Source organism: Takifugu rubripes, chromosome 4 (assembly GCF_901000725.2).
Source record: "Takifugu rubripes chromosome 4, fTakRub1.2, whole genome shotgun sequence".
NCBI classification, from domain to species: domain Eukaryota; kingdom Metazoa; phylum Chordata; class Actinopteri; order Tetraodontiformes; family Tetraodontidae; genus Takifugu; species Takifugu rubripes.
Genome location: NC_042288.1, coordinates 11,608,698 through 11,634,318, shown reverse-complemented (window position 1 = coordinate 11,634,318; position 25,621 = coordinate 11,608,698). Strand labels below are relative to the sequence as shown.

The following is a 25,621-nucleotide window of genomic DNA, read 5'->3' as shown; positions in this document are numbered from 1 at the left end:
CTACATGATGACATAAAAACAACAAAATCTCTCTTAAAATCATCATATCATCTTTCTGTTTGATCATGTGATGCCTCGTGCCACTTCAGTGTCTTTTAACTTGGTTAAAATGTGATGTTAAAAAGTTCAAGAGAGGAAAAAAATATTAAATATTTGTTTGTTTTGTTGACCAATATTTCATCTTCTTACTTCCTGATCCTTCCACGTGATGTCGCTGTCTGAGTGTGTTATGACGTCACTTCACCGCGACGGCAGTATGGCCCCAAACTCTTCCTCGCTAGGTTAACCAGCGATGTTCCAGATTAAAAACCGCATTAGATACAGCTCGCCGGGTATCGCCACTGCGAGGCTGTTTTCTGTTGGTTCTACCGAGAATCCCACCGTATTTCTGGATGTTGAAGCCGACGATGAGCCGCTCGGGAGGATTATTATTGAGGTAGCTTGCTAGTTAGCACGCTGGCGTTAGCATGTTGGGAAGCAAATATTCACTGACATGGTGTTTTTCCTTGCAGCTTAATGCAGATGTAGTTCCAAAGACTGCAGGTATCCCCGTTGTCTTAAGTCTTGCTTGATGTCACTATTTGCAAATGCTTCACTTGTTTTTAATTTTACAGAAAACTTCCGAGCACTTTGCACTGGACAGTATGGCTTTGGATACAAGGGTTCTGTGTTTCACAGGGTCATCCCTGAGTTCATGTGTCAGGTGAGATTTAGGATCCAAATAATTCCAATATTGGCATTGATTTTTTCTTTAAAGTGCTTCTCATCTCTTTTCTTTTGCAGGGAGGGGATTTTACCCACCACAACGGCACTGGGGGGAAATCTATCTATGGGAAAACATTTAGGGATGAGAACTTTAAATTAAAACACACGGGTGCAGGTATTTTTATATACACTGACTTACATGATAAGTAATAACTGTTTCCATTTCAACATTATGACAAATTCAGCACGAGAAATATTATTTGATTATTTACGCCTTAAATATCAGATTTAGCAGGTTTTTTGACGATGACACAACTCTGCCAGTAGGGGGCAGTGTATGGTTTCGTGCAGCGTCATCCATTATGGTTCTGTCAGCCCCCAGTGACCTACATTTCAGCGAGACTGTACGGTTTAATTAAAATAACTAATAAATAGCGCCTTGGTGAAGCCTCCTTAACATGCTGATTATTTGCATCCAAATGTTTTACAACCATAGCTTGAATCTGTTTGAGAAAACTACCATTCTTTCACACACAGCTGTTTAACTTCATCAGCGGCTGTTTATTAACCCGTTTCCGTCTCCGCAGGAACCCTTTCGATGGCAAACTCGGGGCCAAACACCAACGGCTCCCAGTTCTTCATCTGCACGACTAAAACTGAATGGTAAATTGTTGTTGATTCACCTGTGTCTCACGCTGTCAAATGTCCACGAGCCTGATCCTGAGGTGAGCATCTCTCGACAGGCTCGACGACAAACACGTGGTGTTCGGGAAGGTGAAGGAAGGAATGGACGTGGTCGCAAAGATGGAGTCTTTTGGTTTACACGATGGGGGCGTGATCAAGAAAATAGTCATTGCTGATTGTGGGGAGATCAAATGACACCTTTAATCCCAGCTGGGCTGTTGCTACAACTTCAACCTGACCCGTCTGCACATCCGTCTGTGTCGCTCCAAAATATCTCACAACTTTCATTAGTTGACAATTGATTCACCGTTTGAGTCTCTCGGGTCCCGAAACGGGACGTTAGCAGCCTTGCTGCTTTTATAGCTTCCTGTAAACGACCCAGCGGCTTTTTTTAGACACCGGCTTTCCAGCAGCTTCCTGTCCGTCAGAGGGGGAGGTGACGTCATCCGCCCCCAGCAGAGCCCAGCTGACCCACGATGGACCCGCTGGCGGCAGCCTCGGTGATAAGACCACAGCCCGACTCTGACTTCGGCTCAGATGCGGGCCATTCTTCCGTGTTTTTTTTTATTCTTGACTCCGAAGTTCCTGGAGGACAATGAGAGCTGGGGGCCAGGACGCGTCTGGGCCAACGACTGGGTGGTGCTGCTTATCGAGCTAATACGTTATGAAAGTAAATAATAAGCGACTTTGGGGGAAGAAAGCGCTCGTCCTAAATGAAACCACATGTGCGCTGACCTTCGCTCGTTTGTTTGAATACTCCGATTACATTGTTGCCGTGGAAACCCTCCAGCTCTGGCTCTGCTCGAGATGTTGTAACAAACTTGATATAATTTGTGTCCACACCCTCTGGTTTAGTTTAAGTTATTTGGAATGCGCGTCAGATATTGTGCACGGAAACTTGGCCGGGCGCAGTGACATGGCTGCAGCTGGCACAGATGTTGCCGTGGGCCGGCTTCACCCACCTCGGCCGTATCCTTTCTTCTCTCCACGGTTGGTCCCTGAGGTGTTGAAATCATTTGCACATGTCATGTCATTCAGCAGCGGAGGGGAAAGCTTTCCCCCCACGCCTTTAAGAAACAAAACATCTACTTTATCACAAATGCTTTGAATGTTGTGTCATTGATGATTAAAATTTCTGTCATCTGGGTCCGATCATAGAGAACAAACACGTTCTAGTTCAATATCGCTTTAATTCACCAAACTCTACCGACACAATGTTAAAATGTTTTCCAAACCGACAAATAAGGCACATTTTGGAATGCCGTTTCATGGAAACCATGACTGTCCTTGTTACCCCCCCCCCCCCCACCCCCACGCCCGTTTTCTGTCCAGCTCGAATATTGCAAACATGACAAACATCTCGTGATACAGAACACAAACGTGCCTTAAGTGTTAACACGTTACATTCAGTAAATATGTAATATTCATAGGCTACGCTAGCATTAGCATACGGGTGTTACAAACAATATGTACTTGAGCAAACTATCTTAAAGGAGTTGTTTTTTTTAAAAATAAATCCTACATTGCACAACATATTTCATTCAAAACCATGCACATGCAAACTCTAAAACAGTTCTTTGTCACACACAGTTGTCTTTTTAAAGTATAAACTCCCTAAACTACAAATTTATAATAGTTCCTCATCATTGGCGCTTTAAGCAAACTACATCTCACAGTTTAACGTGTTTATACAGTGGTGAGTATCATCACTAATTAAAAAAAAAAAGAAAAAAATCTGTTAACACAATATACTTTCATTATATGTTTACAAATTCGAGTACATGGCGGGCGTATGGATATAAAATAAAGTTCATAATTAGTTACAGGTAGCAACTAAATAACATTGGGGGTTATTCAACACGTATAACACAATGGCTTATACTTGAAAGTGTATTAATTATGTACCAGCTTTTTAATAATACTCTATGTAGACATCAATATTTCCTTCTTAGTATAACTTTGTTGCATATTCTATACAAAAAAAGTGTTGTAAAAAATCTTTCCATAAATATTCCTGCAGGATAAACCCCTCAGATCTTTGTAAAACATACAGGGGGGAAATAAAACTCCCAGCTTTGTTTATTACTCAGCATGAGGCCCTTCTTCACGCACAAAAGCTTCCATATTGCATAAAACTACAAAAGAACTACGGTCCTTAAAAACGCAGGCCACCAAATATATACATAAACAGTCTTTGACAGGGAAATAACTCGAGATTTTGTCTTTTTTCTTTTTTTTTGCAGATTGCTTTAAAATTCTCAACATCTATCAACTGTCCCAAAATACACATCTTCAGTCATGGAAAATAAATTTGAAATTGTACTAGAAAAGTCAAGTATGCAGAGTCCCACACCTCTTTAACATTGGCTCCTAGGTTACCATTCACAATGGCCCTCGGGTAAGGCGGCTCTCGTCCTCCGTCTGAACGCTGAATTGGTTGGGTCAAAGGTCGTCGTCGGTGTGTTGAGTTGTGATGTCAGTTGAGCCTCCGACGATGATGTAACAAAAGCAGGTATTTTACACCTGAATGGAGAATATTACTGATATGAGACGTTCTGTTGGTTTCCGGGCTAAATGTGGATTTTTCACTCAAATCAAATCCCTGCTTTTGTTGCATTCTGGGAAATGTAGGCCTTTTCTGGAATCCAGTTCCTCCTGGAATCCTGGAGTGTTCCTTCCACATCAGATGCAGCTTTGCTTCATTCCCCAAAGTTGTTCAGTACCGCTCCAGCCCACCGAGGCAAGAGAGTGTGTAAATTTTTGGATTAAAAAACAAAACCCAAAGGTAACAATAGATTTTAGAAAAGAAGAGAGGACGAGTGAGGTCCACAGTTTCATGTGCAACTCTGTTTTGTTGTGAAGATCAGCGGAGAACAAACGCCTTTGTTGATGTTCCATGACAACAGACCACAGCAGGGTTGTTCCTGCCAGCTGGGAAACTACGAACCGACCCGCTGCGAACACCCACATTGCCCGTCCAGCCCGCTCCAAAGCCTCAAACCTGCGTCTCCTGATGCGTTCAAATACTTTGAAGGCACATATGTTACATTACAGTATAAAATATAGTCAACCAGCTTTGAATAAGGCTAAAAAATACAGTACATGTAAAATAGTCCTCTGTTCTGATAGGAAGGTTCGCTGGAAGGCAGATTTCTAAACATTAATCTGAAGTGCTTCAGGCCGGCGCGGTGATTTATGTAAACTCTTTTCTTCTTCTCTTTGCACTTTTCCTCACTTTCATTACATCCCCGAGTTACTACATCCCAAATCAGCCCTCTGACGCTCCACCTCCCTCTGGACTCTCTTCACACTCCGGTCAGCCCTCGAAAACCCTCCAGCTCCGCTGGTCTCGCCAAATTTCTGGAGCCGCTTAAAACAAACGGTTCAAATCCGATCGGCAATCGTGTTAGCAATGATCCAAATATCGCGTGGAAACCCGCACAGGCAGCCAGATCCGTTGTCGGCGGAAACACTGAAAGCGAAGCGCTAAACCAAAACGGAGATTAACTCTACAGTAGTTTTTCTAAAGACACGTGGAAGCAGTAACACAAACGCACAAAGAACATATCCGAGACATCCCAGTTCACGCTGTCATTGCACACTAGATGATAAGGAAATAAATAGGCTAAGCTAGGGATGTGCAACACATCATCCCTTAGTTATTTCACAGTTAATAAGATGTGCTGCTGACCCTAACCTGACCAGACGTCAAGGACCGACCCGTCGCGGGAGGCCCAGGTTAGACCGTCATCACATTACCACACGTCTCACTAGGCTGGGGAGTGGAAGGCGCATCTCTGTAAACACTGAGCCAGCGAACGCCAAGGTGAGGTAATCCGCTGAGACCGACACCGGCCAATCTGCCGGTTGAGGCCGTCGCTTCGAAAGAGAGATAATCTGTTCTGGCAGGTGGTTGGAAGAGAGGAGGGGGGGTGGGGGGTTAAGGAGGGAGGAGGTATGGAGGATGGAGCGCCAGGCGGCGAGAACGCCGTTCTCTTATTGCACGCGGCGGCAGTAGTAGCCCAGGACTTTACATTTCTCGCACAGGTGCTGCGGATGCTCCTTGCTCTGGTCGGAGACGTCCAGGCCGTCGGGCTTCTCCAAAGGTCGCTGTGGAAGGAGACAGACGGGAGTGATCAGCCTGCTAAACACGCAAAATCAGGATCTGATCTGGTCGCGATGGATTTGGGATTGTTATCGATGGCCGGGTTAGTCCGCCGGCGGCGGCTCATCAACAGTATTGCTATTTATTCCGTGTGGTGCGGAACCCAGTTATGGTTGGCGGCGGCGGCGGCGGAGATGATTCAGTTGTCTGCAGACAGAACGGGGAACCTGCGCCAAACTGACGGGGTCGTCCAAGAGCTGAAAGATCTGATGTATGTTTAAAAATTCCTGAGTGGAAAGAATTCCGAAGCTTCCAGAACCACCTTCTCTCGGGGCCCCGGCTGCTGTCTGAGCTCTTTCCATTTGCGGGAGCTGGAAACTGCTAAATTGTTCAGGGATCAATAACGCACGCCGCTGTTTGGTGTCGCGGAAGTGGTGTTTTGGTTTCAGAGGTTTTCGGGATCGCGGCGGCCGAGTGGCTTGACTGGGGCAGCCCGGTTCAGCTGGAATTTTAGAAGGGTTATCACCATCAGAACCAGTCCATTCCATTCTGGTCTGACCACCAATCAACCAAAGAAAACAAGCAGGACAGCCGCTGATGGAGGCTTGTCTAAATCTTTAGTCTCTCTGTCTTCTCTAAAACAAAGCTTGTCTCCCTGATGTAATAAGCCGCCGCATTCTGAATAACAGGAAGTGTGTGTGTGTGTGTGTGTGTTGGGAGGGGGGGGCTGCTGTTGTGCAAGAGACAGAAACAAACCATAAAATTGAACCACGAATGCTTAAAAAAGTGACGTTTTGAGTTTGTTGAGAGTCTGGGGTCAGCCGTGACCCGGTGGGAGGGGCTACAACACACAAAGACGCTCAGGAAACGAGCGGGATGGTTCAGGCTCGTGGCACTTACTCAGGATGGGCCTGGACGTATCCCTGGAGAGGCATGGACAGCCTGGGATGCTGTGACCCGGACCAGTCCAAGCAAACTGGAATGGACCAGCATCACAAGTTCCTCTTACTGGGAGTCTAACGAGATCTTCTGTGACTAAAATCTGCTGCTTTTAGCTCCAGAAAGAGATTCACTCAGACAACAAATACGCTCAGCACTCGGGAAAGGGTTTTCCTTCTGACGGGGACAAATATCTAACGCCCCAGGGCCGAGCTGGACGATGTGTTTTCAGGTTATTTATGGGGTTCCGCAGGGACGGAGGAAGCCCTGCGGACACTTTCAATCTCAAGGACCTCTGATGAGGAAGTAATCCCGCAACCTCAGGCAGTTTTCCAGCCTCTGGAGCTTCTATTGAGCTTTCCGGCTTTGCCTCCGAAATGTGTTTGAGTCGTTCTGAAAAGCGTTTTTGCTCCCCGGTTACCTGTTTGTGTGGATAGACGTTGATGTGGCATTTGATGCACTCTTGCCCCATGTTGGCCCAGGAGTTGCCGCTCATCCACTTCCTCTTACACTTGGGGCACTTGTACTCTCCGAAGCACCTCTTCTTGCCCTGGTAGGGGGTCAGTCCTTCACCCTTCGGCCGGGCCTGGGCAGGAAAAACAAACAGAGCCGAGATGAAAATGGGAAAAACCCGAAGCCGCGCAGCAGAGCTGATGTGCGGGGCGGCAGCTGTCATTTTAATGTACAGTATGTGCACACGCCTGCAGTCCATACAGCGCCGCACACGCTTGCATAACTGACATTTACATCCAGTGCAGCTGTGTTAAATTAATCCTCTAATTCTCTGGCGGGGGATGATTACAAACAGCCAGTCGACCATGAAAAAGCCAAGCAGCCCAGGGACGTTTCTGGGAGGAGATCCTCTGACTTCATGCTGGCAGCCATATTTGGGCCACTTTTAGAGAATTCAGGGACTGTTTTTCTCCATTAAAGTCCCAAACAAATGCACCACAAATGTAATGAAACGGATAACCAATGCACGCCACGGCCGGGCGAAAAGGAACCAGAATACGGAATGTTTATGGCGGCGGCGGCGTCCACGCCAACCCAGAACGCTCAAGTTCTAGCGATTAAAAATAATAATAAAAAAAAAAAAGACTTTTCATTTAATCACTGGCAGGCTGCAGCTTGGAGCATTTTAGTAAGCTGAATTCCTCCAGAGTGGAGATAAACATTTGAAGCGGAGCTGGAGAATTATCTCAAAGTTTAAAAATGTGTGTGTGCTCAGATGCAAATCTGACACAGAGATTTTAATGCACAGCCGGGAAAATGAGGAGAGACGGCTCGCATTTCAAGTCCTCCCCCGCTGCAGACTGTTTGCACAATCACTGGAAGGCTGGCTGCTGACTTCAGGGGGTGGATCTGGGGGGGGTCCTGTATCCCCGCCCCCCCCACCCCCCACCCCAGTGCCGGCGTGACTAATGGGAACTGTAATCAGCTGCATCTGGTGTCGCCCTGACAGACGTCAGCGGCTCGCATCAGCTCCAGCCGCCACTCGGGGTACGAGCGCTCTGACGTGACCTCAGCCCTCGGCGTCCGCCTCACGTCTCACGCCGGCCCGGAAAGTCTGACGCCGCCTCCGTGCCATCTTAAATCTGTTACCGCGGCAACGTTCTGTTTGGATGCTCTCCTACATACGATTCTTTTAATGCTTTGCAGCTACAAACAGGCTGTCATCCCCAATCTTGAAAAATACACAAAATGCGGCCAAAACGATGGAAAGTATTTCCATCTTGTCTCCGCTGCGGCGCGTTTACAACACTTTTACCTCATAAATCTGTTCTCCAGCTTACAAATACACCATTAGAACTGCGCCAGGTGTCCTCTCCAGGAGGTCTGACTGCTCATCTGAGACCTTCAATGTCACATTTCCGATAATCACAGAATCACCCAGATGATGAAAAAACACTCATCTTCCTCATGAGCGCTCCTCTCCCACTCAACACCGGGCCCAGGCTCTGACCTTCACCGTTCATCATCATGTGTGTGTTTTTGTAAAAATTGAGTACAAAAATACGCATTCTACTAGCAAAGTGAGGACATTTTGGCTGGTCCCCACAATTTTCAAGAACCGTTTGAGGGTTAAGATTTGGATATAAGGGTTGAGGTTAGAAGTAGGTTTAGGTCAGGGTGAGGAGGTTAGTTGGAATGTTTAGGGTAAGAAGCTGGGGAATGTATTACGTCCATAAAAGTCCTCACAAAGATAGAAGGATGAGTATGTGTGTAGCTGAGAGCTTTTAGATATAATAGTTCTGTCCAGATGGTGTACAGTCAAAGGTTGTTGCTCAGAGGTGTTTAAGAGTGGAGACGAGCATCAGCACATGTTTTAGCTGTTTTCTCAGAACTTCCACGTCCTTTTGATTTATAGATGAGTTGTTATTGGATTAAAGTTTAGTGATGAATGGTGGATCCTATAGGAGGAATCACCGAGCAACATGGATCGGATTTGGATTTGCAGATCTGGAGTCGGATCATTGCACCACATTTGTTGATCGCCCGAGATAAAGATTTGCAGGCCGTAAACTTTACGGACACAATTGGCGCTGCACATTCCGAGGCGCCTTCCAAACACATGGGGGGAGGAAAAACGTCACAGCAACATCTGGAACGCTGTGCCACCACTGCCAGCTGGACCATGAGGAGAAATATGGCAGCTGACACCAGCCGTCCTCGCCTGCGTCCATGTCCCGCACGCAGGCCTCGTCTGTCCATTTCCATGGGGGCGCAGGATTTCAGCCCTGGGCTGTAAACACTTTGTTTGAATAAATGTTTAAACGAGGCTTGATTTTCTCGAAAAACAGCCACGCTTTGCTGCCTTTAAAGCTACATTTGCAAACCGCTCTCCGTGCACACAGCCCCATTTAATGGAACTGCGTCATCACGCCACGCGGACCGGCGCGGGAGGACGTGTCTTTTGCTCTGCAAATAAAACCATTCAAGCTTGCCTGGCGGTAACGCCTAAATGGACCGGAGCCATTGGAAGCATATGGACGACAGGCTTGGAGACAAATCAGGCGGTGTTTGTCATGTCACTTCCGCAGCGCCGGCCTGGTTGGAGTCCGGGATTGTTTGTGTCCCCGCAACTGGAGCCCCATGTGGCGAGGCTAGGGTCAGCGCGCGTGCACATGACGAGCGTGGCGCGATAACCACGGCTAGCTGGACGCATCGGCCTGCGAAATCTGCAGCAGGAAGCCGCCACACACGGGTCAGTGGACTCTTAAATTATGCGTACGCACAAGTGACACACTGATGTAATCTATGAAAAACATGACCACACACACACACACACACATTCCACCTCCACTGATTTTCATGCACTCTTGAGACACAACTGGAAAGTCTGTGCACGGTTTCCAGCGTTCCTCCCCCTCACGTTAACCCTGCTGCGAGGACGCAGATCACTCTTTGGCTTATATCACAAGACTGGTGAGCTCACAACGTGCATCAGATAGAATAAACAGAGCTGCTCGAGAGCGAGAGAGTCAAATAAAAGCAGGGACGGAAAGCAGCATGAGGCACAAGCGGAGGGAACTGGAGAACGCTCATTAAGCTCTGGGAGGACTCCATTCTTCTCCTTCTCCTCAAGGACTCTGTGAAAGCAGGAGAGTGGACAGAAGAACGGACAAATACCCACAAGCCCTGCGTGAGCCAAGCGTGGAGAGACTCTCCAGCTCACTCCCTCTCAGGAGGGTGGAGAAAGAAAAGGAAGGAGAAAGTGAAGGATGGAGGAGGAGGTGGAGGAAATCCAAATCCAAAGCAGATGGCCTCCATAGGGGCCAGAAACACTGAGAGCCGTCGTAAAATCGCTGCTCTGCTTTCACTTATCCATACATTTCAGAGTGAGAGGGGCTGGAACAGCGTTAACTACAGATTATTGGTGATTCTCTGGGGGGGGGGGCGCGGAGGCAGGGGCACTATTACACATGGAATAATGAGCTAATGATCAGGTTTCAACCATCAGAATTCACTATCGTTTGCCCATGATAATATGATTCATGAAAAAGGAGACTAAAATGTGTCTGGGCCCTTAAGAAGATCCCGCATTTGTGCTGATCCCACATTCCAGACACCAGAAGACCGACACCAGATGTACGCCTTCAGACACTGGCCCTGAAAACATGAACTCTTAATCTTGAGTCTCCAGCAGCCGAAGACGTTCAGCGTCGGACGTCCTCTCCAAAACAAACTCGGTAGATATTATTCAGCCTTCGCAGCGCTCTCAGGCTCCGTCCATCGCCCGCTGCCCGTCCGCAGGCAAATATCTCATATGCAAATGAGACTTCCGATTCACGTTTTAATAAAAACGAGAGGGCACTTGGACCAGTTTAAAGACCCCGAGCAGTTTACGGGCAGGCTTTTAGAAACGAGGCTGGATTTTCCTAACAACGGTGTCAGTATTTTGGGCTATTTTACGTCCTCGTCGCCACGCTCCCAGAACCAGACAGGTTAATGAGTCGCAGCGTAAGCTCAGGGGTGCGCGCTGTAAAAAGAATCCCCCCGGGCGTCTGTCAGAACGCACCAGAAGGACCGGCGCTGTCCGAGGTCACTTTAACACATTAATTCTGTGAGCAGAAACACGGGGGGTCAAATTGCAAAAATACTTGATCCGTTTCCGTTCCCATGGCAACCAGACGAGGACAGAGAGGATCTATTTGACGCTCCTTCATCATCACTCCCTGCGGTATCTGACATCACGGTGGATCAGGATGAAGTGGCCGCCCTGAACCGTGGGTCCGAACCGAGGTCCGGGCGAGGGCGCCCAGATGGCCGCCGCTTCAGCCCTCACAAGGATGTCGCCCTCACCGCCTCAGCTGTGTGTCACAGCACACAGAACAAGCATGTTTTTTTACTGCCTGTTTCCGTTGCTGGATTAAACAGCCCCGAGTCGGTGCCAGACCGGCCGCCAGGTGCATCGCGAAGACTGTTTATCAATGCCACCGCGTACTCGGGGCTCTAAATACAGCCACTGTTTTCTGTGCATCCCTTTTTTTTTGCTGCCATCTCTCTCCCTCTCTGTCTGGATCCTTTGCTGGTGCAGCTGTCTCTCGCTAATGCCTGCAAAGAAAAGTGGCCGAGGCTGAAAGTGACGGGAGGAACAGGTGTGCCTCTTAAGTGACAGATTTGAACCCCCAACTTCTGCACAGTGTGCCTCATTCTGCAAAAATAATCCCACGACTGGCAACCAAGGGCCAAAAACAAGAGCAAAAACAAATATGTTGATTACAGTCAGACATTTCTTTTTAACGAGGTGCATATTATTGCACATTAATTCGATTCCATTATTAATTAATGTCACCCAGCCTTTGGAAACAAAGCAAACTCCTGTTTTTTTCTGTTTGTGAGTGTGTCAGACAGAGGTGCTTCAATCCCGGCCTGCTGCAGCGCTGCCTCCCCGTCCTCCAGGGCTCCGGTGACTCGCCAGCATCTGGAAACCATCAGGGTAAACAAAAGAGCAGCGGAGGAGCTCAAACCTCGCTCTGCCTTCTCTGCATCCCCCCAGGACACCACTCACAGAGCCACACTAAACTATCTTGGAGGCCTGTGTATAGCGCACTTCCACATGTGCAATAGCGTGTCCGTGCACATATGTGCGTCTACTCTCATGTTCTGAACTCTGAATAAGTATTTAGCTTGGCTGCGGTACAGAAGAGCAGAGAGCTGCAGATAAAGCAAACGGAGTTCAGGCCACGGCGTTGGCTTTGAATCTTCTGGAGCTTTTGTTTAGTTTGCACATTAAGCGTAGCACTTCTGATAAGACGTCTAATTGCTGTAATGTGGTTTGGGGTAGCATGCTAACCTTAGCGCTCTGGTGATTTCTGAAGTGGGGGCGAGGCGTAGATGTGGGTCTTCCAGACCAAGAACTCACTCTGCTCTGTGAAACGTCAACAAGATCAAAGCGTCAGTGGCGCTTGATCCCTCTCGGAGACGAGGAACTATTTCCTGAACTTTTCGCAGCAGAACCATAATAGTAGTATGTCTATTAATCATGCCACTGGATTGTTTTCAGTACAGCTGCAGTCCAAAAACACATGTTGTGCAGAGCGCTGAACCCAGAACCTCACACTTTAGTGAATTATGATGCTTGTAAACACACACCACAGATGACAGCTGTACCTTTGAGCTGCACCTATAACATAATTCGAAAATAATTGTTTCTTCCATTGATGTGGTTTTGGCTAGCAATAACCAGTTTATAAAGGCAACGACCAGCTATATAACTCCCTTCTTGTGTGTGTATCAAACTACAGAAGACACCAAACGAAAGGACCTGGGTTTTGACCACCATCCCCTCCATGCAGCAGGCCCTGGGTGAGAAGCAGCGACACGCTCTGGACAGGTCACCAGTCCACTGTAGGACACACACACACACACACACACCATTCAGTCACACCTCTAGGCTATTTAGAGTGTGTGGACTGCAGGAGGAAACTGGAGTACCCAGAGAAACCCACATCGGCACGAGGAGAAGATGCTAACTCAACATAGGAGGCTCGCGATGGAACCCTGAAGGATCTGCTCTCATTCGCGTCTCCTCTGCGGTTATGACATCATCAAAGTTAGAGATGGAGCGCTGACAGAGAAGGAATGGAACCAATTATTCACGGCTGTTTGAAGAGATAGGTGGGATCTGTTCGGGATCTGTCATTGGGGTTTCCAGGGATTCTAGATTCCTGATGGGTGGTCTACATCTGGCAAAGCCAAATCCCGACGGCAGGTCAGCGCTGCATCCAGAGCGAAGCGTGTGTGAGATGGTAGAGCTCCACGTTGGTCCCCCTGCCTTCACATCTATTCCTGCTGAGATAAACATTCTTATCTTGTGCAGTTGTCTCTATATATAAACCACATTACACAATCGTGGTTACCTTCAGCCTCACTCTGGATTCAGAAACAAGGTTTCCATGTTAGTTTCTCGGCCATTATTATCTAATAGCTACTCCTCTGAACCTGGATTACATGAGCTATTCATACCCAGCCGACATTTCATGCCAGTATATAAAGCTCTCTACTCACAATAGCACATCTGAGTTGTTTCCAGGTCTAAATATGTGCACGAGGCACTTGTGCAGTCATAAAGAGCCACATTTATCCCCTCTGGTTGGGGGTAAATGCAGAACACAAATTGTGGCCTCCAGATGGCTGTGAAACCGTGCAACACGTGTCATTAATGCAGTTCAGGTGCCGACCGCGATGCTGGAGCTTTCAGATCTCCTCAGATTTTGGAGGGAGTTGTGCGACAGGAACGGCCGTATCGCTGGTGTTTAGTCTGTGTTTTGACGGGCTGAGAGATCGGGCAGGGAAAGGTAACCCCAGACATCTGTTCCAGAGATAAAACGCACCACAGAAGGCAGCGCTGGAGCCAAATAGACAGACTGTGCCAGAAACAAGAGTTAAAAGTGCATTTTTGATTCCCATTAATGTCCTCTGAGAAGTCAGGCCCATGTGTTCTTGACCTTTGACCCCACGTTCACGGATCCTCCTGCTCCTCCTGTAGGAAACGTTATTGTGATCGTTTATTTCCAGCAAAATCGGCCGAGTTGACATGACAATCTGCAGAACTGTTGGTTTAGATTAGAGCAAAACTCAGCTAAGTCGGCTTTAATGATGTTTGCGCTCACAAATGAGATTTGGTGACCTGCATTTTCTGCTTGTTTGGATAAACTGGAGGAGGAGGTCTCCTGCAATGAATTGTTTTAAGCTGGATCTCATTTCGACGTTATGAAAATTAATACCTTGTTGATGCTGTGCAACCAAACAGTTATTATTGCAGGGCCACCCCTCACCGTCGGTGCCTTCCAGTGGATATTTCATGTGTGCGCGCCTTCAGTCCTTCATGTCTGAAACAGCTGCAGGAGCACCACAACTGACCCGAGCCTCCAAGAGGTTTTTCTTCCCAGGTTCCTCGATTTCCACATCCCGGATTCCCCAATCTGCCATGGATCTCAGCGTCGTATTTTTGACATTTCGTTCGCTAAAAACTGTTTCACCTGAGTCGATTCTTACATTTTCCCCCTCAGGAGGTTCCCTCTTTTTCCACAAACTCCTACGCTGAGCATGTTTACAGGGCATTAGGGCCTAATCCTCTGTCAGGATGTGGGTGTGAACCCCCCCCCAACATGCTCTCTCCTCGCCTCTGCCTTAGCCCGGGTCCCGTTAGCTGTGCAGCTGCGGGGCAGCGTTGGGTTACCAGACCGGTGAATGACAAGAGCAGGTTGGGACACAAACTGGAGCAGACAGAGGTGCAGCGAAGGCGTCCCGTCATCCTCCGCGGGGGGGGATTATGGCGCTGTGCAGGGTGTGCAGTTGTGCGCAGGTTTGGGGTGTGTTCTTGTGTGCCTACTGAGCGCTGTGCGTATTTCTGACAGCGGTTCTGCTGCACACGTGTTGCGCTAATCTCAGTGTCACTCGGTGTCAGGGCTATATCGGACCCGTGGCCCTATATGGTTTCTGGATGCCGCTGCTATAAAGACTCTTTCTGTCTATAACTCCTCAAAAATAACACACGTTGACAGAGGGCAGCTGTGGCTCTGGCACGGGCGACATCACTGATAAATGTGTAATCGTTCAGGACGGTCCCTGTCAGACCCTCGCCATGGTAGCATGAGCGACAGAGTGTCGGTGACGAGGCAGGCGCGAGGGCTTCGGAGCCGTTCTGCTGCAACTGGAAGGAAGATCAAGGGTCACCTAAGAAAAACATTCCCATCGTGCACCTCCCCCCCCCCCCGGTCCTCGTCTCTGCCAGAAAGTTCCCGACATACTGCAGGGCACAGCGTACGGAAAGAGAGCAGGAACACGGGAAAAAAAGCTACAAAGAGAATTATTTTTACAGTAAGAGACCGGGCTATCACCGGGAACTCTTTCCACATTAAAACGACCGGAGCGCCGCTGGAGTTTGGGGAAAAATAACAGCAACGATTCCACGAGAAGTTCGTTTTTACCGGACGAGTAATGTCTACAAAGGCTTAATGCTGAAGAGGAAATGCTGAGGAGTTCAAGTGCATTAGGTCTTAATGCGTATGTTTGTGCAGCTTTAACGGCGTTAGCATCAAATTCAGACGCCAGTTCTCAGTAAAACTAGGATTTGCTGTCATTTTAAACAAAAGGTCGCCCGGAGCAGTCGCACAAGAATGCAGTCGGTCTATTTTTTGACACTGTTTTCAGACTTCTGTGGCCCACTCTGTTCTTCGCCGCCGCTACAACGTCATGATTCCGACTCATGCGCCCGTGGCAGCGCACGCCAACCGCATCCGGGTTTTATTCGATGCCCGGGCGTAGCCTGTCACAGAGGGGTCGCTCACCACTGAGAGAGAGAGTGAGAGAGGGTGGAAAATAAGTGTTGTGAAATCAAACGCAGAAGAATCCCCTCTGGTCCACATGTTTACAGACGGACGGACAGACAGGCTACACAGGCCGGCCTGTGTGGTTTGTTGTTGTAAATCTTTTTTTCTCTCTCTGTCCAAACATACTCGAGGCTGACACACCGCTGTGATGCAGTGAGGGCCCCGCTGAGGGAACAATACAGAACTGCCTTCCTGACCCCTCTGTCTTAGAGATCCTGCAGACGTACAATGGCCGCCTTAATTACCAGCCTCCATTCCCACCACTTGGGTTTTCCCCAATGGCGCCCATTCAGAATGGCCGTCTCTCCCCGAGGTACCCATTCAAGTGCGGCACAAAGCCGGCAGTGTCGCTCCCTGATCTCTTGACACCACACCGGGTCCTGTGTGCCAGCACTAGCGACCTCGCGGCCCGTTTGGGCCGTATCTCGGGAGGGATCTCTGTCCTTCACATCTTACAAGAATCGGCGCTGCTCCAAGCAGCGATTAGTTCGGCCACATACTGATCGACAAGCTGAACCGCTTGTTTGGATGTGATGCTGGGGTGGAACTACATCCACCATTTTTCTCAGCTTCCCAGAAAGGAACTTCCCTCCTCCTCCTCCTCCTCCTCTTCCTCCTCCTCCCCCTCGCCATAATCAGGGCTAATTATGGCGAGCTAACAGGCCGGTCTTGAGGGTTTAGGACAACAATGCTCCTCATAGGTCTAGTTCAACCTGCCTGGAGCTCCCCCCCGGAACCATGGCCGGTTATGGGTCCTGGTGACGGCCCCGTCCTCCCCCAGGCGGCTCAACCGTCCTCCAACTTAATCAGCTCATTCAAAATTTTAACATGTGTCTCAAATCAGTGATGTCACCATTCGTGATCCTCATCATTATTGTAAACACTGTAATCAGTAGGAGAAACACTCAGAACTCACGCGGTTTGAACAACGGCTGTAGTGAAACCCCAACCTTTGACCCCTCCACCCATCCCTCCTCCCTCAGTGAAAGGTGACCCACCCTGTTGTAGTTCCCGTGGCCTGACTGTATGGCCGCTGACCCCATAACGCCGCGACTGCGTTACAAACACACATGTTGCTACAGCGTAAACAGCTGCTGCTGTTGCCTTCTCCAGTCTCATCGAGGTTCTGGCAGCCTGACATGCTGGAGATCTATTTTTTTTACATGGAAGTTATGCTTTATGAGGAAAAAGGGGGGTTCTTTCCATTTCGTGTCCATACAACTTTCCTCCCGCCGGCCACGTTTCGGCCCTGAACTCACCTCTTCCTGACCACGGTCTGTGTAACTGTACGCCGCTGCAAAGCGATGGGGTGAGAGGTGTCACGGTTACCAAAACAGGAAGTGGTGCAATTGTTGTCTCAGCAAAATCTGAGAGGAAGAGAGGGATTTCAGTGCAAAACACAAACCAGCTGGCAGGAAACCGCACTTTTATCTCCCCTTTAACTTTGATTTCCTTGCAGGGGAAGTGCCCTCACTCGCCTCTGACTGCCTCGCTGTCTCTTCCCTGGGTTTCCCAAACTGTGCCCTCTGTCATGCGGGCTCCGCGCCGCCGTGGCGATGTTAATGAACTCTTGGCCCGCCACAGCAAATAGCAGTGATCTAACAGCGGCCCCGGGATACAGGGATCGCAGAGGTAACATGGGAAGCTTTCTCTCGTGACAAATGTTGAAGTGTGACTAGGGTGCCGATCAACAGGGTCAACAAACTCATGGACGGACAAAGTGAGAGAAAATGAAACAAGGTTAAGGAGGGAGAAAACAGCTGCAGGAGGGGTGAGGGGTAATGTAAATATATGATTAAAGCGGGTTCAACAGATTAGTCATGGTCCTCCCTGCAACATTATCCTCCAGGCTAGCGTCTTAGCACTGGCTGAGCAGCATGTATCCAGTACAAATCTACAAATGCTATGGAGACAAGATAGAAAATGGCTCACAGACGCGACAGGATGTTGGCAATATTCCTGCTTTGCTGGGGAGGAGAGTCGTCTGCTCCTCTGTGCAGCCTGCGCAAATGCTGTTGTGGCTAAAGCAGGTAAAGGAAATAGCTTTTAAGCTTTGTCCTGATGAATTTAAGTCTTTAATGCACACAGCAGGAGCTGGAGGACACACACACACACACACACACACACACACACTGCTAAACTGTCAGCTTCTAATCTATCTGACACATTATTCCCCCAAATACAACAGCAAATCAAAAAGTCACCTTATTATCTCAGTACGACTGCAGGCAACTGGGGTCTCGAAAACCCGTTTTGTTGTCATTGATTTGCATTTTACTCAACGTGAGATTTGCCTCCTCCACTTTCACAGCTCCCCCCTGGTGGGAGGTGAGGGCCACCATTTGTCACAAAGGCTGCTGGATTTACCGCCGCATGAGGTGCGAAGGCCCGTTACGGCGCTGCAGTTGGCATATGGTCACGGGGACAGACCCTGTCCTCAGAGGGGCCGGGCAGGGACTCAAGCTGGTTCAGGTACTTTGTGTTAACGCTGTGGAGGGAAAGTGTCAGTGCAAAGCTGCAAATATAGAGGAATAATTGCTTTAAGCGCACAAATTCCAGAATTATTTGAGCAGAAGTCAAGTTCTTTTGCAATGAAGAGGCTCTTTGTGCGGACCAACAAGCTGCTGGTGTCCGAGATGAACTTTCTCTTACAGTTGGTTCCACGCAGGACTTAATCTGGTTCAATCAATTATTCCTGTTTCTGTGCAACAGAAAAGGCAAATGTGTCCACAAGCCTCTGTTATTTATCCTGTCCTCAAAATGGAGGGAATGAAAGGATGTAAGCGCTGGCAACTCATCTGCAGATCTGGGAGTCAGGAAGATTTATCCTTGTTGCTCTCCTCTGCATTAATTATGAGCAGACATGCATAATCTCGCCAGATTATTGCAACGCCTGGATTGAGAAGAGGGACAGTCATGAGGAGATGGAAAACATATAAGTACCCTAAAATTCACCTAAAACGGTTTGTAATATATTTTTTAACGATGCACCTCGTTGCTTAAATGGTGACGAAGAGATTAACAGCTTTTCTCTTACATGGAGACGCCTTACTGTCAAAATGTAGAGATTTAGACGAAGGTGACCACGAGTTCACGTCCAGGCAGACGTAGCCGGTGCATCGTTGATCGGGAGGCGTTCTGCTCACAGCCGAGGGAGCGACCTCATTTTCTGTATGAAAGCCAGTTTACATAACACCTCTGTCCCCATGACAGAGAGCACCGGGCGGGCGCTGACAGGCCGGCGTCCCCCGCTCCAGCGCCCGAGCCTTGCCTGGGAAACGAGTTTCCCAGCAAAGCCACAAGTCTCCACTGCGTGTTTCCAACATTAACATGTTACAACAACAGGACGGCCTTAAATTTCAAGTAACGCTTAAACGGCTGAACCGCAGTTCTGGCAGAAACGGGCGATTTCGAATAAAAACATAAAAACCTTTTGACAGCGACACCCCAGTTTAACTGGACTGCGTGTGGTTGAGATGTGTATTCTAAAAATTAGTCCCAGTCAGTCAAAAGCTATTAGGATGGACATAATTCACGATGCACAGAACCGGGAAGCTCTCAGATCTGACTGCTGTTTGGATTATGGCAGATTTGGTGGACAAATGAGTTTTTCCAGCGGAGAAAATCACGTACATCAGAGTGGAGAAAAAAAGAGAGATCACTTGTCATGTAGAGTCGTGAATCTCTTCCAAAACAGCTGAAAAGACATAAAACAAAGCAGGCGGACTGGCCATGGAGCAATCCCTGCAGGTATTTACAGTGTAATCACCCTTGGCACGTTTCCACTGAAATTATCCAGGGAAAAAATCTCCCCCACAAGCCAGAACCATCCCAGTGGGGTGAGGGCAGGGAGGTGGGGGTAGGACTCAGATTCCCTGAAATGTCGATAGGCGGGGCTGTTTGCTGAAGGACCCTGGTTGGTGGAACCCTCTGACAGCCTTGGGTCATTTATATGCCAGCATATAAGGAACATGCAGGAAAAACTAATCTGAAAGTGTTTAGAATAAAGTCAGGAATTGTGAAATAAAAGGAAATGTTTTCAAAACTAGACTAATAATAGCAACTTATTGGTTTTATACTACAATTTGTAACTTTCCTTATTTATTGAACTGCACCTTTTACCTTTTAGGCTTTTAAAATAGAGAATATTTCTCTTAATAGTTTCGATTTCTCTTGGAATATTATGACTTTATTCCTCAAATCTCTGTTCTGTTTATCTGTTATTATTCATTATGACTGTTTTGATCATTTGGAAATTGAAGGAAAGGAAGACAAGAGGATGGATGACAAGATCCAGACTCTTTTCAGCATCTTTCAGCAGAAAAGCTTTTTATTTTCAAGAGAGTGACCGTACCCCTCCCCCATCGGCCCCATTCGAACACATTTTTTGGCACTTCAGTAGGGTAAATAGATCCTGGTAACATAAGTTCCTGGAACCGTTGGTGGACAGCGGGCTGATGACACAACATGATGTGGCGAAACATCTCCGACCAACATAAACAGCAGGGACGCGTCTGGGAAAGCATTCCAGAGCGCGCGACGCTACGTGCACACAATCACTGCGCCGGTGTAAAAAGAAACATACTGTTTGGTTAACACTCCCGGCTGAACCTCCTGCCATGAAAAACGTGTGTCCACGCCGAGCTGTGTGTCTCATCTGTTGTCATCAGAGCTGCAGCCAAAACTGGAGGTAAATCTACAGAATGGGGAAGGAAAGAGAAGCCCAGAGGAGAGCTAAATAACCCAGGAGGTGTTGAACTGCTCTGGAGCCCGGGGCCACTGGGCTCTGCTGCTTTTTGGCAGTTTAACGAACAGCTGAAATATAAACCAGCGGAGGGCTGAGTGTGACTCTGAGGTTCACGCTGGAATGCTTACATGTAGCATGATTTCACAGCTCCTCCCCGCCAACCCAAACGCAACTTTTGAGGCTATTATATTCTAAAGCGTTGCCCGCGATCGCAGGTCTGAGCATCCCCAGATGGACTCTGGCGTATATGTGGCCCAGAATCTCCGCGAGCGATGATCTAATTCCCACAGCGTTTGAGCCTTTCCTCGACATATTTTGCCAGGACGCAGGTTTGCGGACCTCTGTAGACCAGTCGTCAGATGTCAGAAAGTGAGTCAAAGCATTTTAAACTCACATCTGCTGCTCATTACCATTTCATGCAAAAGAAATGTAGGTCTGAGGTTAGGCTGTCGCACCTCACCCAGGGATCAGGGAAGTAAGAAATAAGGGATGAGGGAGATTTTGAGGCACCAGAAGTCTCACAAACAGGCCACCTCTGTGTAAAAATTCCACAAATTCAGACTAGAGAAATTGCCATTGTGTCCTCAGTGAAATCAAATCACTTCCAGGCTGCAATTCCAGGCGTAGAGTTTGAAAGGCTCTATTTAACACCATCCTGACGGATCCACCGCAGTCATTTCACAATCCCCAGCAACTCTTGCACAAAAATCCACAAAAGTTACTTTACCGCTCTCAAGTTAGTTAGCGCTACAAGCAGATGGGCACGTTTTTCCCTTCTAACTTGTTGGCGAACGAAACACACTCTTTGTAAACAGGCCTGCCTGTTTAATTTGAATTGGCATATTCTGCAGGATGACTGCAAGCCTTAAACTACGCAGTTTAATTATGGTTAAACAACTACTGATCCTTTCAGACCAGGCATATCTTGCCCCTACTGGTGAGTGGTGGTAACTGCACATGGGTTAAACAGTTTGGACCGCTCCGCAGCCTTTATTGCAGCGATTCATGGTGGGGGTGGCGTCCTTCCGGGACGACATTTCCGGCTATCCAATCCCAAGTGTTTGCCCCCAGAATGAAAAACCCTCCAATCACCAGTGATGTAACCCAGTTAGCTTCCAATCATTTCCAACATCCAAAAACTCAACTTGGATTCATGGCAGCAGGCGCACAACAAGTCGCATCAACCAGTGGGAAAGTGACAAGAAGGGAAAAAGGTTTTTTTGTCAACAAGTCTGCATTGAAAACACAGCTAGCATGTTCCACTTCAAGGTCGGACAGTTTTGCCTTTCATTCTTAATCTATTTTATCAATCAGCCTTATCGTGGCTCCTTAAACTGTGGCTTTTACGATGCACACAAGCACTCACACACTCTCACACATACACACACACATGACTGGAGAAGACAGAGGCCGGCCTGTCTGACAAGTAGGTCACACCAGAGCCAAAAGAAGTGAGAGAAATAGAGAGAGACAGGCACTGGCTGAGGCGAGCACAGCTTCTAGTGCCATCATTGACTTTGTATGAACCAAATGAAAAGACAAGGAGGGGTTTATGTCACAGTTCCTGCAGTGCAGCACGTAGCGTTAGCGGTGATGCTAAGGCTGTGGTGCACAGTGGCGTTTGTGTTGTGGCGAATGTGTGTTACAGATCTCACCTGAGGACAGTCTTTGATGTAATGGCCCTTGTTGAAGCATAGGTGGCACAGGTAGTTGGGAGGGGGTCTTTTGTTGGGTTTTCTGGGCTCAGAGGACAGCGAAAGGTCTGAGAAGTGGTCCGTCAGTGAGTTGAGTCCATCCACGATGTTGTTCAAGGAGCCATAGGGCGACACGTTCTTATACACGTTGTTGTTTAAGGCCTAGGAACAATAGGGGCATGAGACAATTAGAACACAGCACTCTGGGAAATATCCTCACACCCACTATGGCTGAGAGGGATAAAAATGTTTCCTAATTTACATTTAAAAAAATAAGAGAAAAGAAATGAAAAACACGCCCGTTATGAATTCTCATTAAATTCAGGACATCTGGCGAAAGTCCCAGCTGTGCTCATGGGCTGGAAAAGTACTGAGCGGGTCCACAGAGAAGGGACAGATGGATGACTCACTGTAAACAAGACGGGAGGCCTGTTCCCGCACCAGCCTGCCGGACATCAGCAGCGGCACCGCTGCTGATAAACTGGCATCTGTGGCTCGGTCAGAACACAGACCCGCATGAAACCAGGCCGAGTGAATTGATGGCAGACGCCATCAGAATGTTAATAGGACTGCCTGCATCCACCCCCTCCGCTCAATCCCCATCAGTGGGAACAGGAACGAGGCTTCTGCACTATTCTCCGGTTGCATGTGGTCATTTTGCCACTTGACCTGACATTTAATAATTTAATTACTACAGTAATAAATAGCTGAGCTGCAGCTCTAGAGCAAAACCATCAAGCCCGTGATGAAATCCCCAGGCAGACCCGGCCAGCACCGGCCATGTCTTTCTGCTGAGGTTTAATCCAGCGCGGCACAGAAAGCATAAACTTGGCGGCCCGGCGAAGGGTGGAAGCCAAAGCTTTATCTGCGGGCTACGAGATTGTCTCGCTAACCAGCTCCAGCTTTCAGGCTCATGTTCATTTATTACGCAGTCGCCGTAAATCAAGCGTTTCGTCTCCGTGCTCTTTCTCAAGTTTTCCATCCGCCATATGCTTGAGCTCCGCGTCGGTGCGGTTCGTGTTACCCCCGCGTTGTGGGAATGTCCCTCCTGGTGCATTTGCTAAGCACTCCTCCTGGTGCAGGAAGTGAAATGGTTTTAACAAAGACACAGCTGGGCCCTCCGCTCGGTGGATGTACCCCGCATCTCTGCTTCAGTTTGGCCTGGAACCACCTGCTGTCGTGACCTCGCACACGTGTGCTAATGGTGGGCTGAGACTGTTTGCTCGGCGGGCGAGTGAGAGGGTGAGCGAATGAGCGAGTGAGCAAACGGGATTTGGAATTGTAACATCAAACAGGTGCCATTAGCGCGCAAAACCTGCAGCAGAGCCGCTCATGCAGGTTCGGCTGAGGTGAGAGGCGTCACATGATCTGTGTAAAAAGGTCCAACCCATTTATGAGGCTAGGAGTAAACAATTAAGCTAATCCATTGATGCTGAGATGAGGCTGGATTGCATTTCACCTCTCACATACTGTGTTTTCATTCGCTGCAGAGAGGAAAAAGCCACATTACTCATCTCATTACGGAACCTCTGCAGCAGCTTATTTTGCTTGGCCTAGCCAGCAAAGCGGCCTGCAGAATGCAGCCCGCCACCCTTTAACCACTTCCAGACATTATGTGCTCTGTTTGAAACGGTTTATCCTGATGTGGATTGAATGGCATTACACCATGGTATGTAATGTGTAAGACGCACGCCCGAGTCACTGAGGACCGTCCCGTCTTAAGTGACAACGAACGCCCTCTTCGTGCACCATAATAAAGGACCCCGGCTCTGGACACCACCCCGCCACTGCAGCCCATGGCGTCATGGTAACGCAGATCTAAGAAAGTGGACTGCGATGTAATCAGCATACTGGGCCTTGTGTGTTTAACTGGCTCGGCCCACACGGCCTGATTATTTTTCTCTCAGCTGTATTTACAGTGTCTGTGGGTGGGTGGATGGGGGGGGGGTGTTAGGGGTCCTTTCTGCAGAGTCAGGTCTGCAGTATCAGGTTTGCTCCCCACATACATTATCAGCATGTTTGTCCCTAAAATTACGCAGCGCTGCAAATAGACAATATGTAAACAAGGATGGATTTTTGTTTGTCCGACCAGATCTATTTGAGGGAGTGTGAGGCTGCAGGGGCCGTTCTGTCCGGACAGAAGCATGTGGGTGGGTGGGGGGGGGACTGGTGTCTGATTAGGATGCCTTTTGGGCTCAGTGATGTACATTAAATCAAAGATATGCAGAAAAAAGAGCGGCTCAAACACAGGAGGAAAAAGATATCAGTGTGGGTTTTTTTAAATTTATCAAGTAACATGTCTAAAAATAATCATTTTAAAGTATAACTTTGACCATAATTCTACTAGGATAACATGCTGTAAAACACCAACTTTGTTTCTGCATGAAAGAAAACAGAAGCACGGCCAGGAACGGCCCATATATGTATGTATGCAGCATTCACCTCATTCCTCTGCAGCTGAAAGAAGTTGTTGAGATAGTTGGAGTTGAGGGAAGAGCTTATGTCCGCCGCTGCGGGAGTCTTGCTGAAAGTGAGATCCGGGTGGGAAGAGTTCGGTTCGGGTCTGAAGGCGTCAAAAGCGCTGGTCTGGTGAGGGTCTTGCAGGGAGAGATAGACCCAGTTCAGGAGCTGGGCTGGCTGGTACACGGAGGCACTCGTGTCTATGGCAGACAACAAGCTCATCTTTCAATTGAAATGGCTTAACTTGATTTTCCACCGCTGACTCTTGGACCGCTCTCAACTTTTCTTTGCCGTCTTGCTTTTCGTTCCTGGCAGATGGCAAGTGTCCCCTTCTTTCTCTGTCTGTAAAGGTCCCTGTCCGCCTCACGCCGGGAGCCTCGTCCCAGATAGATGTTACACAAAAGTCATGGCGCTAACATGTCAGTTTTTCAAAGTTTGCCTTGCTCCCCATGGTCCGCTATCTGCCTTTATTGCAGCACAGCAGAGCAGACTGGGCCTCATTGAATATGCGATGATGTCGGAATGACGTCAGGAGTACACTGACCAATCAGCGCCTTTCTTCTATGAATATTCAATATCATCCAAATTATCTACTTTCTGGATTTTCTGTCTAACATTAAAACAACACAATTAACCAGTTAATAACAATAGATGCAAAATTGACTGTTTTATCTTTACTCAAGGCCAAAGTCAGTCTGAAGTTTTCCTTTTTCAAGTTTTGGACACTATTAAAAACCGAAAAAGAAAAGTAATATAAAAATCTTCATCGCTAGAAAGAACTAGACAAATATGTTGTTTGATTAGAAACTCACGGGTAAAAGGTGTCATCACCCTGACACCAGCCTCTGGCCTTACACACACGCTTTATTACACGTGTTAAAGCTTGTACAGTACACTCTGTACAACAGTTTAAAGGGCTCCCTCTTGTGGCAAATATTTGTGATGTCAT

The 25,621-nt window shown here is 48.0% G+C and overlaps 2 protein-coding genes across 2 annotated transcripts; one reads left to right on the top strand and one right to left on the bottom strand.

Moving 5' to 3' along the window:
* The first annotated feature begins 205 nt into the window (after positions 1–205).
* Positions 206–2,914, top strand: ppifa (peptidylprolyl isomerase Fa). Its single transcript, XM_003964003.3, has 6 exons — positions 206–436; positions 513–543; positions 615–703; positions 784–880; positions 1,293–1,368; positions 1,449–2,914. Exons 1-6 carry the CDS (start codon positions 293–295, stop codon positions 1,582–1,584), a joined length of 573 nt encoding a protein of 190 aa, XP_003964052.1. The 5' UTR covers positions 206–292; the 3' UTR covers positions 1,585–2,914.
* Positions 2,565–25,167, bottom strand: zcchc24 (zinc finger, CCHC domain containing 24). Its single transcript, XM_003964002.3, has 4 exons — positions 24,655–25,167; positions 22,174–22,374; positions 6,855–7,019; positions 2,565–5,499 (listed from the first exon to the last, which is right to left on the bottom strand). Exons 1-4 carry the CDS (start codon positions 24,892–24,894, stop codon positions 5,386–5,388), a joined length of 720 nt encoding a protein of 239 aa, XP_003964051.1. The 5' UTR covers positions 24,895–25,167; the 3' UTR covers positions 2,565–5,385.
* Between the last annotated feature and the right edge of the window lie 454 nt (positions 25,168–25,621).

Bases quoted from the DNA above. Each gene is read 5' to 3' on its own strand.
- ppifa (XM_003964003.3), top strand. From the start codon at position 293: ATGTTCCAGATTAAAAACCGCATTAGATACAGCTCGCCGGGTATCGCC. The intron at 881-1,292 runs GTATTTTTATAT...CCGTCTCCGCAG, and splicing joins ATTAAAACACACGGGTGCAG to GAACCCTTTCGATGGCAAAC. The intron at 1,369-1,448 runs GTAAATTGTTGT...ATCTCTCGACAG, and splicing joins TGCACGACTAAAACTGAATG to GCTCGACGACAAACACGTGG.
- zcchc24 (XM_003964002.3), bottom strand. From the start codon at position 24,894: ATGAGCTTGTTGTCTGCCATAGACACGAGTGCCTCCGTGTACCAGCCA. The intron at 7,020-22,173 runs GTGAGATCTGTA...TTTCCTGCCCAG, and splicing joins ACATCAAAGACTGTCCTCAG to GCCCGGCCGAAGGGTGAAGG. The intron at 5,500-6,854 runs GTAACCGGGGAG...CTCCTTCCACAG, and splicing joins ACGTCTATCCACACAAACAG to CGACCTTTGGAGAAGCCCGA.